This window comes from Neofelis nebulosa, chromosome 10 (assembly GCF_028018385.1).
Source record: "Neofelis nebulosa isolate mNeoNeb1 chromosome 10, mNeoNeb1.pri, whole genome shotgun sequence".
Taxonomy (NCBI): Eukaryota; Metazoa; Chordata; class Mammalia; order Carnivora; family Felidae; genus Neofelis; species Neofelis nebulosa.
Window position 1 is genome coordinate 100,125,646 of NC_080791.1, and position 13,369 is coordinate 100,139,014.

Genomic DNA, 13,369 nt, shown 5'->3' on the forward strand with positions numbered 1-13,369 from the left:
AACTCTATTGGTCCTCAGACAGGTAGAGACAGACAACACACCATTTGAAAGATGAAGAAACCGATCCCATTTATTGTTGATTATTCCGCATGTTGTGTGTATACAAAATGCCCTGCACTTGGATTCAGGAAACCTGGGATCCAGTTTTGGCTTTGTTGCCTAGCAGCCAGGTCATCTTCAGCAACTTATGCAACTTCTCAAAGCCTCAGTTGCTTCATCGGCAGAGTGGGGCAGTATTAACCCTACCTCTTCCAGAAGGATTGTCAGGAGGGCCCCAGAATGAAGGAGTTGCTGCCTCCATACTGTTATGACAGCGCTAGCTCTCACAGAGCCCCGTTCTCTTCCAGGGTGGTGATTGACAGCCACTTTCACAGAATCCTCATACAGTCCTGCTGTTGAGGCTTGGTTGGGTAACCGGCCCAGGGTCACACAGTTCAGTAATGCCTGGTTCAATGTCAGCCTCTGCGTCTTCTACCATTCTGCACGGCTGTCTCCTCATCACAGATGAGCCGGGATTCGACTGCCCTCCAAGTGCCGGCGTTTGCAAAGGCACCCGTCTCGGACTCTGATGATGTGCTGTGCTTCCCTTGCAGATCCTGCACCAGTAGCCTCCTTCCGCTGCGAGGTGGTCCCCAAAGAGCCAACCTTGATTCTCAAGTGGGCCTGCCCTCCCGGCACCAACACAGGCTTCGGGCTGGAGATCAGCAGAGGGGCTTGGAAAAATGTGACAGACCTGGAGAGCTGCTCCTCGGAGAACGGCACAGAGTACTGGACGAATGTCACATATTTGAATTTTTCTACCTCCTACAACATCAGCATCACTGCCTTGTCCTGTAACAAGACGGCACCTCCCACCCAAAACACCTGCCTCACTGGCATCACAGGTGAGCTTTGTGGTCCACCCCTGGAGAACGCTGACCCAGTGGGTCTGCACGTGTGGCCTAGAAATCCATATTTCTTTTGAAATTTCTGCTAAAATATATACTTTTTAACTTTATTTATTTATTTTGAGAGACAGAGACAGAATGAGAGGGGGAGGGGCAAGCAGAGAGGGGGAGAGAGAGAATCCTAAGTAGGCTCCGCCCCACCAGTACAGAGCCAGACATAGGGCTCGAACCCACGAAACCGTGAGATCGTGACCTGAGTTGAAACCAAGAGTCGGGCACTTCACCGACTGAGCCACCCAGGCACCCCTAAAATATTTGTTTCTGCTGGCATAGACCGTTAACCCAAATCTGTAGAAATCAAGTCTTGAAGAGCAGGGTAAGAGAGACTCATTTTTAACATCCCGAAAGTTTCCTTTGCTTTACAGAATAATTCGCTGCCACATTTTCTTTTAGGTAGTGAGTTCCTTTATTATATTACATGAGAAAAGCATTTTCATAGAAATATTCAAATGTACACAGAAGTAGAGGCAAGCATAAAGAAACCCACATATCCATCATCGCCCAGTTAAATATTTGTCGGAGTTTGACCAATCTTCTTTCATTTATACCCCCCTCCTCCCTGATTGGATTACTTTGAAACCAGTCCTCATCATTCTATAATTTTATTTATAAATACTTTAAGAAGTATTTCTCCAAGATAGGGGCTCCTTTCCCGTTTCTTTCAGACATAACCATATTGCCATTACCATCACTGAAAAATTGAACATTACTTTTATTCACTATTATCATATATTCGGTCAAGATTCTTATTTCCCTGGAATCCATATTGATAAGCTCCCCGGCTGTTTTGGAGAGTGGGGGGGTCACTCACTGCACAGGGGATCCCCCTAGTCAGACTTTTCAGGCTCATCGTTCTTATTTCTTTGGAAGAAAGTTGCTTCTTATATCTTTGCTTCGTTTTTATCTGTCTTTTGCTCGCCATGTCTTTGCCAATGTTATGTCTTAGATCAGCCTGGCGGGTTGGTTTTGCTTTGTGCTTTTCAACCCCTGGATGTGTTTCCTTTAGGGTATCAGAGTGTTTCTGGACAATTTCCAAAGAACTCGTGGTTGACATAGTAAGAGAAAAAGGCCTCTTATTACAGGGACACTGACTTGAAAAGTGGTGGAGGGGTTCTGTGGACAGAGTGTTGGATTTTGACAGGCCAACCTGGGTTTGATTCTAAATTCTGCCTTTTACTAGCTGTGCGATCTCAGAGAAGCTGCGTAACCTCTATGAGCCTTTTTCTTCGTTATAAAAAGGGGAAGTAAGACTAGCTTTCAGGACTGTTAAACAAATTAGATGAGGTAATTTGTATGGAAGGCCACTTGACAGCGGCCATGTATGGCTGCTCAGGTTGTGCAGCACACAATTCCAGGGGATACCATTCATATGGACTACAGTGTGCATGGGGCTCCTTGGAGTTGTGTAGTCCACACTGTAGAGGATGGCCCTGGGTCACACTCCTTTGGGTTTCTGCAGCACTCTAGAACATAATGGAAATAATGAACCTTTTTGTAGTTCTCTTTAATCACGTCATCTCTTGAGCTGCTGAGGAACATCAGCCACATCTGATTTGGTATCTCTAGGGCTACGCTCAGTGCCTGGTGAAGAGAAGAAACTTGTCAGAAGTAGTTTCTGAGCCTGAACAGTATGGTAGGGTTGGATAATGACCACTTACTTAGTCCAGGGATTCTCTTACTTTCTATTCTGTAGCTCTCCCTTTCCTCAGATGAATTTTCAGATACAAATTTAACACGTCTTTTATTTACTGGAAAAGCGGAGCTGCAATTTCCCCAGGAGAGGTAGGAAGCGTTGGTGGGATGGGTAAATCTGGGGGAATTGAAGTGATGGTCTTTTAACCAATATTTGTTAGTCGCACCGTGTGTGCCTGGGGTAAGGGACACCGGTGAGTAAGGCAGACGGGGCCCCTGGAGCATAGGATTCAGATAAGCAGAGAGAGGGAAAGCGTTTCCAGTCTTGCAGGTAGCCTGAGTTAGCCTGCCACCCACAGTCTGGTCCTCTCTGGGCAGCTCAAAGGCAGAGCGCTGGGGGGAATCCTGGGAGCCTGTGTTAGGAAGTCTGGCCAGGCGGTTGACGATTAGACCTGGGAACGGCGCCTCCAAGCCGTCACTGCTGTCAGTTACTTGAGTGGTTGCCGAAGCCTGGTTCAGAGCTGCAACGGCCCGGTAGAAAATGTGAGTCTCCTGCAGAATTTAACCTTTTTTAGGAGCTGCGTTAAAAAAGGTAAGAAGGAACAGCTGGCATTGATTTCAATCACATTTTATTTATTTATTTTTTTAATTTTTTTTTTTTCAATGTTTTTTATTTTTTATTTATTTTTGGGACAGAGAGAGACAGAGCATGAACGGGGGAGGGGCGGAGAGAGAGGGAGACACAGAATGGGAAACAGGCTCCAGGCTCCGAGCCATCAGCCCAGAGCCTGACGCGGGGCTCGAACTCACGGACCGCGAGATCGTGACCTGGCTGAAGTCGGACGCTTAACCGACTGCGCCACCCAGGCGCCCCTCAATCACATTTTATTGAACTATGTTGAAAACATTATCGTTTCACTGGGTGAAGTAATTTGTGTGATCTCTGTGAAGTCGATTACTGATGAGATACTTTGCATTCTTTTTTTGTGCTAAGTCTTTGACGTCCAGTCCGTGTTTCATGTGTGTGGCTCATCCGAGTTTGGGCTGGTCATATTTTCAGAGCTAACTGTTCCGGGTGGCTGGCGGCTGCCGTGCTGGCCAGCGCACGTGTGGGAGCCTCGCGGTGGTGTTTTTGTTCAGCTTTCTCAGCCTCCTGGAATCTTGACACACTAATGAAAACACTCAAACTGTACGTGGGAGACAAATTTAGGTAGAGTGCATGTGTGTATGGCGTGTGTGTGTGTGTGTGTGTGTGTGTGTGTGTGTAGAAGGATCATCTTTAATTCAACATTTTCTTCTTTCGTGTTCATCCGGAGGGTGACTGCACAAGCTCAGCTCAGAAAGGGGAGGCACATCATCATGAAGGTCACTCGTGGGATGTTCCTATGTGCGCTTTTCTGGTTTCTAGGAAGAGGGTCGGTCGGGTTTCTCTGGTTGGCATTTTATTTTATTTTTTTATTTTTTTATTTTTTTCAACGTTTTTTATTTATTTTTGGGACAGAGAGAGACATAGCATGAACGGGGGAGGGGCAGAGAGAGAGGGAGACACAGAATCGGAAACAGGCTCCAGGCTCTGAGCCATCAGCCCAGAGCCCGACGCGGGGCTCGAACCCACGGACCGCGAGATCGTGACCTGGCTGAAGTCGGACGCTTAACCGACTGCGCCACCCAGGCGCCCCTCTGGTTGGCATTTTAAACCAACTCAGGCAAAAATGAGGACTTTAGTGTGAAGGATGTGGAACAGGAACACAGCCAGGTCTCAGGAGAAAGTGCCTTCTCTCCATTGCAGCTTTGCTTCCCTCTGGGTATCTGTTCTGTTCCATCATGGTCCTCAGCGACCAAGCCATCTGGTGCCGCGTCCACGCAGTGGGCAGGTGCTGAGGACAGCTCCCTCCTTGAGTTCCAGCCACACAGGCCTTTTATCTGTCTCTCTCCTCCTGCCCTGCTTTTCAGGATACGGCACCTGCCGCCTCTGGTCAGAAGGGGCTGGGGAAACATAGGAGAGGGAGGTTGTTTTCAACTAGCAAGTTTGCCGGGAGCCTTCTCCAGGCATGTGGCGGGGCACGCTGCAGGTGCCATTGTGAGCTGGGGGAATCTGCAGCTCTGCCTTCCACTGCCCTTCCCTGCCTCTTGCTCTGGATGAGCCCAGCACACCACTCCCACAGCAAGGGCAGGACTTGAGGGCATGGTAGCAAATGCCTCCTTAATCATTTTGTTCTTTTTTTTTTTTTTTAATATATATTTCTTATTTTGAGAGAGAGAGAGAGAGAGAGAGAGAGAGAGAGAGAGAGAGAGAGGAGAGAGAGAGAGAGAGATATCGAGAATGAGCACGAACAGGGGAGGGGCAGAGAGAGAGGGAGACACAGAATCCGAAGCAGGCTCCAGGCTGTCAGCACAGAGCCCGATGTGGGGCTCGAACCCATGAACCACGAGTTCATGACCTGAGCCGAAGTCAGATGCTTAACCAACTGACCCACCCAGGCACCCCTCTTCTTTGATTTTAAATGGTGGGTGATCATGTTTTGTTTTGTTCTGTTTTAGATCCCCCTTCTCCAGACGGATCCCCGAATATTACATCCATCAGTCACAATTCGGTAAAGGTTGAGTTCAGTGGGTTTGAAGCCAGCCACGGACCCATCAAAGCTTATGCGCTCATTCTCACCACTGGGGACGGTAAGGAGGGGTCAGTTACGGGTTAAACAGCCAGTGAGCTGTGTTGTGACCGGGTGCCATTCCTGTGCCCACTGAGGCACATTAGAGCTACAAATACGTGTCTGTTTTTACACTGTAGCCCACGCTTTGGCACTGAGAAGTGGGTGGGTGAGCTATTTGCCCGACGGTCTAGGTCAGGATTGACAGACCTTCTGTAAAAAGCTGGATTGCAAAGAGTTTAAGCTTTGCAGGCCATGCAATCTCTGTTGCGGCCACCTGACTCTGCTGTTGTGGCACAAGACTGCCACGGAAGATGTGTGAAGAATGAGTGTGGCTGTTCCCATAAAATGTTGTCTACCGGAAGGGGTGGCTGGCTGGATTTGGCCTGTGGATCCTACCTTGCTGACCTCTGATCTAGGTTTTTCTTCTCTTTTACAACACAGGGCCCTCGAGGTGGCAGAATATTAGTCTTAAGCAACTCTCTCTCTTTCCCTCTCTCACCCACATGCTCACATACCCACACCCCCCCCCCCCCCCCACCATACTCAAAGGGTGGCTGTCTCTTGAAGGAAAACAGAAAGTGGTTTGCATTTGTGGTGGGAACTTGCAAAGAGCCATCCTCACAGCTGAGAGTGGAGGAGGCCCCCAAGCCCCCTTTCCTGACAGGGCTCCTTTACATTCTTTGGTGGGAAGGAGGGCACGACTAGAGGGTGTCTTTGTTAGCTGTGTGTGGGTGCTTTGCACAAAGCTGGTCTTTCTGGACCCAGTTCTGTTGTTTTTGTTGATTCTTTAAATATGAATCACGCAGGGGCACCTCTGTCCGTTCTCTCAGCCCATGATAACTGCCCTCACCTCCTCGAGGACGTAGAGATCAAGCACCTTGTAAGGGGAGTGGGGATCCTGAAAGACAAGGACTTTGCTGGTGTCATAAACGCACGGCAGAGTTTCAACAACTAATGCTGACATCTCTCAGTCTCTCTGGCTTTCTGTTTGGGGTCTGTTTCAAGTCGTTGTGTTGGAAAGGTTTTCGGCAACATCCAAGCTTATACCTTCGCCGAATGAAGGAGGCAGTGTTTCCTAGTGACCACAATGACCAGTACCAGCCTGTGGTGGATGAGACCACACGCTCCAAGCTGATGGTCTGGGTTAGAAATCAACCCCACTGTGTGGGCGGTGTGGCCTTGGGCCCAGGTCCTGCTAGCTTTCCCGGCCTTCATTTTCCCATCTGTAAGATGGGACTAGTCAACGTATGTGATGAGACTCTTGTTAGTTGCTATCGTTTAGTGCAGAGAGATTATGTAAGTCAAACAGTTAGAACTCAACAGAGGTAAAGCCTGGACCGAGAGCACCCTTGTGCTCTGTCATCATTATCACCCAGTGTCAATGTCATTATGTAGACGTGGGCGAGACGTAAACCTTTGTCTGGAATCCCTTTCTCAGGACTTTCCTTCTGTGTGTCTTTCTTAGCTGTTCGCCCATCTGCAGATGTTTTGAGATATACATATGAAGATTTCAAAAAGGGGGCTTCAAATACTTACGTGACATACCTCATAACAACAGAAGAAAAGAGACGTTCTCAGGACTTGTCTGAAGTCTTGAAATACGAAATTGACGTTGGGAACGAGTCGACCACGCACGGCTATTACAACGGCAAGCTGGAACCCCTGGGCTCCTATCGGTAATGCCTGGTGGTTCTTGCCCTTTGGGGCTGAGCCTCCCGAGCGCAAAGCCCTACGTGCCTGGGGTGGTGGCCGTGTCTCAGCAGCCTCTTTCCTTCTTGTCATCCTACAGGGCTTGTGTGGCCGGCTTCACCAACATCACCTTTAACCCTCACAATGACGGACTCATAGATGGGCCTGAGAGCTACGTGTCCTTCAGTCACTATTCGGATGCTGTTTTCTTGCCCCAGGATCCAGGTAGAGAAAGAACAGCGGTGCTGTTAACATTTCAGTGGGTTTTTGCTTCTGGTGTCCACAGAAGCCTGGATTTGTGTCTGCCATCAATTCTCATATTCACGTGGCTCCAGGAAGCAGGTCTTGGCCGCCTGGGAGGGCTGGGCTCTCCTCCTAGAAGTTGAGATGTCACCAGGACCCATGTCTGTTCCCTCGACTGAGGTCCCCACGAGCCCCCACCCCACAGTCTCCCTTCTCCGAGTGCCAGCTACACTTCCACTCCGCAAACACTGCATAGGCCTTTGTTGTCAGTGTGGTTATTTGTGTGACCATGTGCCAGGCACACAATTTAACTTTCGGTACATAGAGCCTTCGAATGTGAGGGTTGGAAGGAGCCACAGAAATCGTCTTGTCCCGTTCCTCTTTTAGAAATGAGGCTGTTGGGGCGCCTGGGTGACCCTCCCCTGTTCATGCTCTGTCTCTCCCTGTCTCAAAAATAAATAAAACGTTTAAAAAAAAAAAAAAAAAGAAAGAAATGAGGCTGTTAAGGCCCAGAGAGGGGCAGTGACTTGCCCAAAGTTACACAGTGGCTCAGAGGCAGGCCTGACAGTCTTGCCTCAGACTCCTTGTCAAGCACAGCCGTCTTTTGTCACACAGAATCATTTAGGAGCTTCAAGGACCCAAGCGGGGTATATACTCTGCCTTCAGGCCAGAGACAACGTGACTAACTGGTTTGTTAGTTGGTCTCGTTTTTGTACTCGATAGTTGTTGGCTTTGGGAAAGAAGCCCCAGAAGCAAAGTGCAGGGAGTCCCTGCAGCCTTCCCCAATAAACAAAAGGGTGTTATGTCCCAAGAGTACAGAGCTGTCAGTATTTCCACTCACATGTGGGTGTTAGTCTCACAACGTCAGAGGTGGCGGGAACCATGTGGAACATTTTGGCTTGTAGTCTTTATTTTATTTTATTTATTTATTTAAAAATTTTTTTTAACGTTTATTTATTTTTGAGACAGAGAGAGACAGAGCATGAATGGGGGAGGGGCAGAGAGAGAGGGAGACATAGAATCGGAAGCAGGCTCCAGGCTCCGAGCCATCAGCCCAGAGCCCAATGCAGGGCTCGAACTCACGGACCACAAGATCGTGACCTGAGTCAAAGTCGGACGCTTAACTGACTGAGCCACCCAGGTGCCCCTTGGCTCGTAGTCTTTAAACACTGGTCACTCCACCAAACAAGAGCCAGTCAGGAGATCCTGTCTGCTGCCACCCAACCTCCACGAGAGCGTTTCTGCCTGGCTTTCTATTTTATTTATTTATTTTTTAAATGGTTTATTTATTTATTGTTAAAAAATTTTTTTTTATTCTTTATTTATTTTTGAGAGAGAGAGACAGTGAGGCAGAGTGTGAGTAGGGGAGGAACAGAGAGAGAGGGAGGCACAGAATTCAAAGCGAAATCCAGGCTCTGAGTGGTTAGCACAGAACCCGACATGGGGCTTGAACCGCAAGATCATGACCTGAGCCGAAGTCGGACGCTTAACTGACCGAGCCACCCAGGCGCCCCAAATGTTTATTTTTGAGAGAGAGAGAGCGCACAAACGGGGGAAGGGTCAGGAGCGGGGACAGAGGATCTCAAGCAGGCTCTGTGCTGACAGCAAAGGGTCTGATGCGGGGTTCAAACTCATGAACCGCGAGATCCTGAGCTGAGCCGAAGTCAGATGCTCAACCGACTGAGCCACCCAGGCACCCCCTGGTTTTCTATTTTATATATTGGGCTGCTGCATGCAATTTCATGTGAAGAAAGGCATCTGCGATAAGAACAACTTGAAAATCGCAGATGGCCCAGTTCTTTAAGTTTGCAGTTGAGGATACTCAGGAGAGAGGAGCACTGACTTTCTCAAGACCAGCCTGTTATGGTGGACTGGGGATAAGGAACCCGGATCCCAAATGCCCAGGCTAACTTTATGTCCAAAGGCATTTAACACACACACACACACACACACACACACACACACACACACACTCTGGTTTGAGGACCCTGGGTCGGTTGTTTGTTTGCGAACATCTTCTGAAGTGCTTTCCATTTGGACTTTTTTCAGGTGTCATCTGTGGAGCAGTTTTTGGGTGTATCTTTGGTGCGCTGGTAATTGTGGCTGTGGGAGGCTTCATCTTCTGGAGGAAGAAAAGGTGACTGTTGCTCATGTTAATAATACCCTACTTTTTTTAAATGTTTTTTTATTTTTGAGAGAGGAGAGAGAGACCGAGCACGAACGGGGGAGGGGCAGAGAGAGGGAGACACAGAATCTAAAGCAGGCTCCAGGCTCTGAGCTGTCAGCACAGAGCCCGAAGTGGGGCTGGAACTCATGACCGTGAGATCATGAACTGAGCTAAAGTTGGATGCTTAACTGACTTTGAGCCACCTAGGCACCCCGATAATACCCTACTTTTTATTTTTTAAATTAAAAACTTTTTTTCTATGTTTTATTTTTATTTTTGAGAGGGAGAGAGAGAGAGAGACAGAGCATGAGCAGCAGAGGAGCAGAGAGAGAGGGAGACCCAGAATCTGAAGCAGGCTCCAGGCTCTAAGCTGTCAGCACAGAGCCTGATGTGGGGCTCGAACCCACAGACTGCGAGATCATGACCTGAGCCAAAGTTGGATGCTTAACTGACTGAGCCACCCAGGCGCCCCGATAATACCCTAGTTTTTAAAGGAGCTTTTTACTCTGGAAAATTTCAGACATTCTCACAGTTGGAAGGACTCGTGTCACGAGTTCCCATGTCCCTGTCACCCAGGCTCTTCACTATCTGGCCAGTTGTACTTCTTCTCAGCCCCTATGGCATCAGGTCGGGGCAAATGCTGCAGTGTGCAGTGCTCCTTTCGAACAGTGCCCTCTGGTCCACAAGTCAGTGTTGAGGTGTTAAGAGATTTCATTAAAATTAAAAAGAATTTTTTTTAAGTTTATTTATTTTGAGAGACAGAGAGAGTGGAGGAAGGGCAGAGAAAGAATCCCAGGCAGGCTCCATGCTGTTAGTGCGGAGCCCGATGCGGGGCTTGAACTCACGAACCGTGAGATCATAACCTGAGCCGAACCCAAGAGTCGGATGCCTAACCGACCGAGTTGCCCGGGAGCCCCAAGAGATTTCATTCGAGAGTTAGCTAAGTTTGAACACATGCTCTGACTTACTAGTGGTTAGGGAGCTTCGCTGTACTGTCCACATAGTCTGTGATGTAGGGATAATAACGGGACCTAACTTGTGACAGGGGGAGCGTAAAATAAATACAAGGCTTCAACAGTGCCTTGGACCCTGTATGCTACTATTGTTATCTGTACAACTACCCTTCGAGGTAGTTAAATAGTAAAAAAAAAATCGCAGCTCTGTTTTGCTAGCTCACTCTGCACCTGGATTTGTGTCTTCTGTCAAATCTCATACTCATCGGGGCTCTAGGAGGAAGATCTTTAAAGCCGCCTTGCAAGGAGGCACCAGCTGAGTGTGGGAAGTATGGAAATGAACTTGAATTTGGTGTCTGCACTTCATTGCTCAGTCTCCTGTTTGACCGTGTGGCCGTTGAAGCCTGCGTATCAGCTGGGGTTCATTCCTGGTTGTCAACTTCTGCCAGTTGGAGAATTTCATTCTGGCTCAGAGTTCCTTGATGTAACTCTGCCCTGTCCCTCTGCCGCCATCTTGCCCTGTAGGGCTGACAGGCAGAGTAAAAAAAATGTCTTCTGTGCCCCCCCCCTCCCCCCCCACAATACAGAAGAGCAAAGACACTGGATGATTCATAATCACAGCCCAAAACGACTCTGAACGTTGATAGGATCGTGAAACTCACACACAAGTGGAATCCTATTATGTGTATTATTTTCTAGTCTGCGTTATTATTTAAGACATTGTGGACAGCTTTAAATCTTCATTTTAAGTGGCTGTGGAGTATTCAGTTGTACAGAAATTACTTAACCAATTTTCCAGATGTTTTCAGGTTTGTTCTTTGGTTTTTTGTTTTTGCCACAGTAATCTTTGAGGACATTCCTGATTATTTCCTTAGGCTAAATTCCAAGGTGGGCAGTTGCTGGGACAGTGGGTATGATGCATGTTTTCAGTTTGATACGCACTGCCAGGGTGCCCTCCAGAGGGTTATTTTTAGTTTTTTATTTTATTATTATTATTTTTTAACACCAGTATGGGGTTTGGCCAGCAATGCAGGAGAATGCCAGATGCCCCGCCTCCATATCTACAGTGGCTATATTTTCTGATTTATTTCATTAACTCATCAGAAAGGCCTTTCTCAAGAAACAGCATGAAAAAATGAGTCTGGCTTTACCAAACGGTCAGCTGCTAATGTATTTTTACCCAAAGATATTCCTAAAAGTTGCCCGAGCAAGATTCTTCCATACTTTTGGATGGTATGAAAGAGAGTTACTTCACAGATTTGTAATCAGTGTTTGCTGCTTAGACCATGAAGCTTAGTATTAGCGAATGGGATTTAGTGCCATATGTGAACTAATGCCCGGGGAAAAGGCCTTTTGTAGATACGTTGAAGGGGAAAAAACACAGAATTACCCTTTCTTGGTCTAATGGGTCTTTGTTTCTTTCAAAACAGGAAAGAAGCAAAGAATAATGAAGTATCCTTTTCTCAAATTAAGTAAGTCTCTGGAGTTATGGCTTTAAAACATTTAATCCCCCAGTCTGCTCAATGACTATCTAGAGAATTTTTATTTTACTTTATTTTTTATTGTTTAAAAAATTTTTTGAAGTTTATTTATTTTGAGAGAGCAAGCGAGTGGGGGAGGGGCAGAGAAAGAGTGATAGAGAATCTCAGGCAGGTTCAGTGCTGTCAGAGAGGAGCCCGATGTTGGGGGGCTTGAACTCACGAACTGTGAGATCATGACCTGATTTGAAACCAGGAGTTGGATGCTTAACCGACTGAGCCACCCCGGTGCCCCTCTAGTGAATTTTTGATGGAACTTGCTGTCATTTTTCCTGATTGACACATTTGGCCTTGATCATGCAGGAGTTCTTGCTAACTTTGTTTTTCTGCAAGGACTCTCTGTTTATTAGTCTCCTGAAGCTGCCTGCTTCCTTGCCATGTTCTACTATGGCAAGTAGAACCTTACTTCCATTATTCTACCAATAAATATGTATTTTCTGATTTTTTGTTTTTTTGAGAGCATGAGTGAGGGTGGGGGGAGGGGCAGAGAGAGAGGAAGGGAGGGAGGGAGAGAGAGAGAGAGAGAGAGGGAGAGAGAGGGAGGGAGGGAATGTCTTAAGCAGGCTCATGCCTAGAGCGAAGCCTGATGCCAGGACTCTATCTCATAACCTTGAGATCATGACCTGAGCCGAAATCAAGTCAGACCCTTAACCGACTGAGCCACCCAGGTGCCCCTCATATTTTGTGATTTTTGAGAACAAATAAATGGGTTATCAATAGGTAGGAGACCTTGTGTAAAGTCACAAAGCCCATCAATTACATGACAGGCTCTAGAAGGGAGATTTCCTGATTCACACGTTTCATTGTTTTGTAAATAACATTCTATTGACACACCCTCCTCCCATTATACTCTGGTTTTGTTCCTTTGGGAAGATGTTTACTATCATTTCTAGGGTCAGGATCCAGTCGGTGTTTCTAATTCTTATTCTTTTCTTTCCCTTTCTATGATGAAGACCTAAAAAGTGAGTAGCCTCTTTAATTTTTAAATAACTTGTCTTTTTCTGTTTTGAGCATGAACTTCACTGGATGTAAAAAAAGTCCTCATAAGCTGTTTTTATTTTCTTAGATCCAAGTTAATCAAAGTGGAGAATTTTGAAGCCTACTTTAAGAAACAACAAGCGGACTCCAACTGTGGGTTTGCAGAAGAATATGAAGTACGTGGTTGTAAATAACGTATTCTTAATTGCTTTATGTTTCTCCTGCAAGTTGGAAAACCGTCTGTTTTTATTGCGTGGGGGAGCGCTGGATAAGAGGCGGCCCTCTTAGAGGGGAGAGGAACTCTGTCAGGTAGACCTCAGGGCTCCTAGTGGCCCTGTGGGCTGCGAGCACTTAGGTGTACCCTCGCTTCTAGTGGTTTGTGTGTTCAGTCTTGTTGATAAATGAAGATTATGTGGAGAGGGAGAGAGAGCGAAAGGTAGAGAAACTAGGCGTTCAAGTTCAAGTCTGAGGGCTGTTAACTGGGGTAATTAGGAAGCTGTTCTGGCTGGCATTTCCGGGCTGGGGCTTGACGGCTGTGTGGCCGACATTGATTCCGGAGCATTCTGTG

At 47.2% G+C, this 13,369-nt stretch overlaps 1 protein-coding gene across 1 annotated transcript in view; it reads left to right on the top strand.

Annotated features, from left to right (window-relative positions):
* The window catches only part of PTPRJ (protein tyrosine phosphatase receptor type J), a 171,319-nt gene that overhangs the window by 139,454 nt on the left and 18,496 nt on the right, over positions 1-13,369 (top strand). Inside the window, exons 10-17 of the mRNA XM_058688987.1 lie at positions 594-884; positions 5,121-5,252; positions 6,699-6,909; positions 7,023-7,147; positions 9,215-9,302; positions 11,716-11,757; positions 12,777-12,785; positions 12,890-12,977. Of these exons, the coding sequence (XP_058544970.1) occupies positions 594-884; positions 5,121-5,252; positions 6,699-6,909; positions 7,023-7,147; positions 9,215-9,302; positions 11,716-11,757; positions 12,777-12,785; positions 12,890-12,977 (986 nt within the window). The remainder of the gene's footprint in view (positions 1-593; positions 885-5,120; positions 5,253-6,698; positions 6,910-7,022; positions 7,148-9,214; positions 9,303-11,715; positions 11,758-12,776; positions 12,786-12,889; positions 12,978-13,369) is intronic.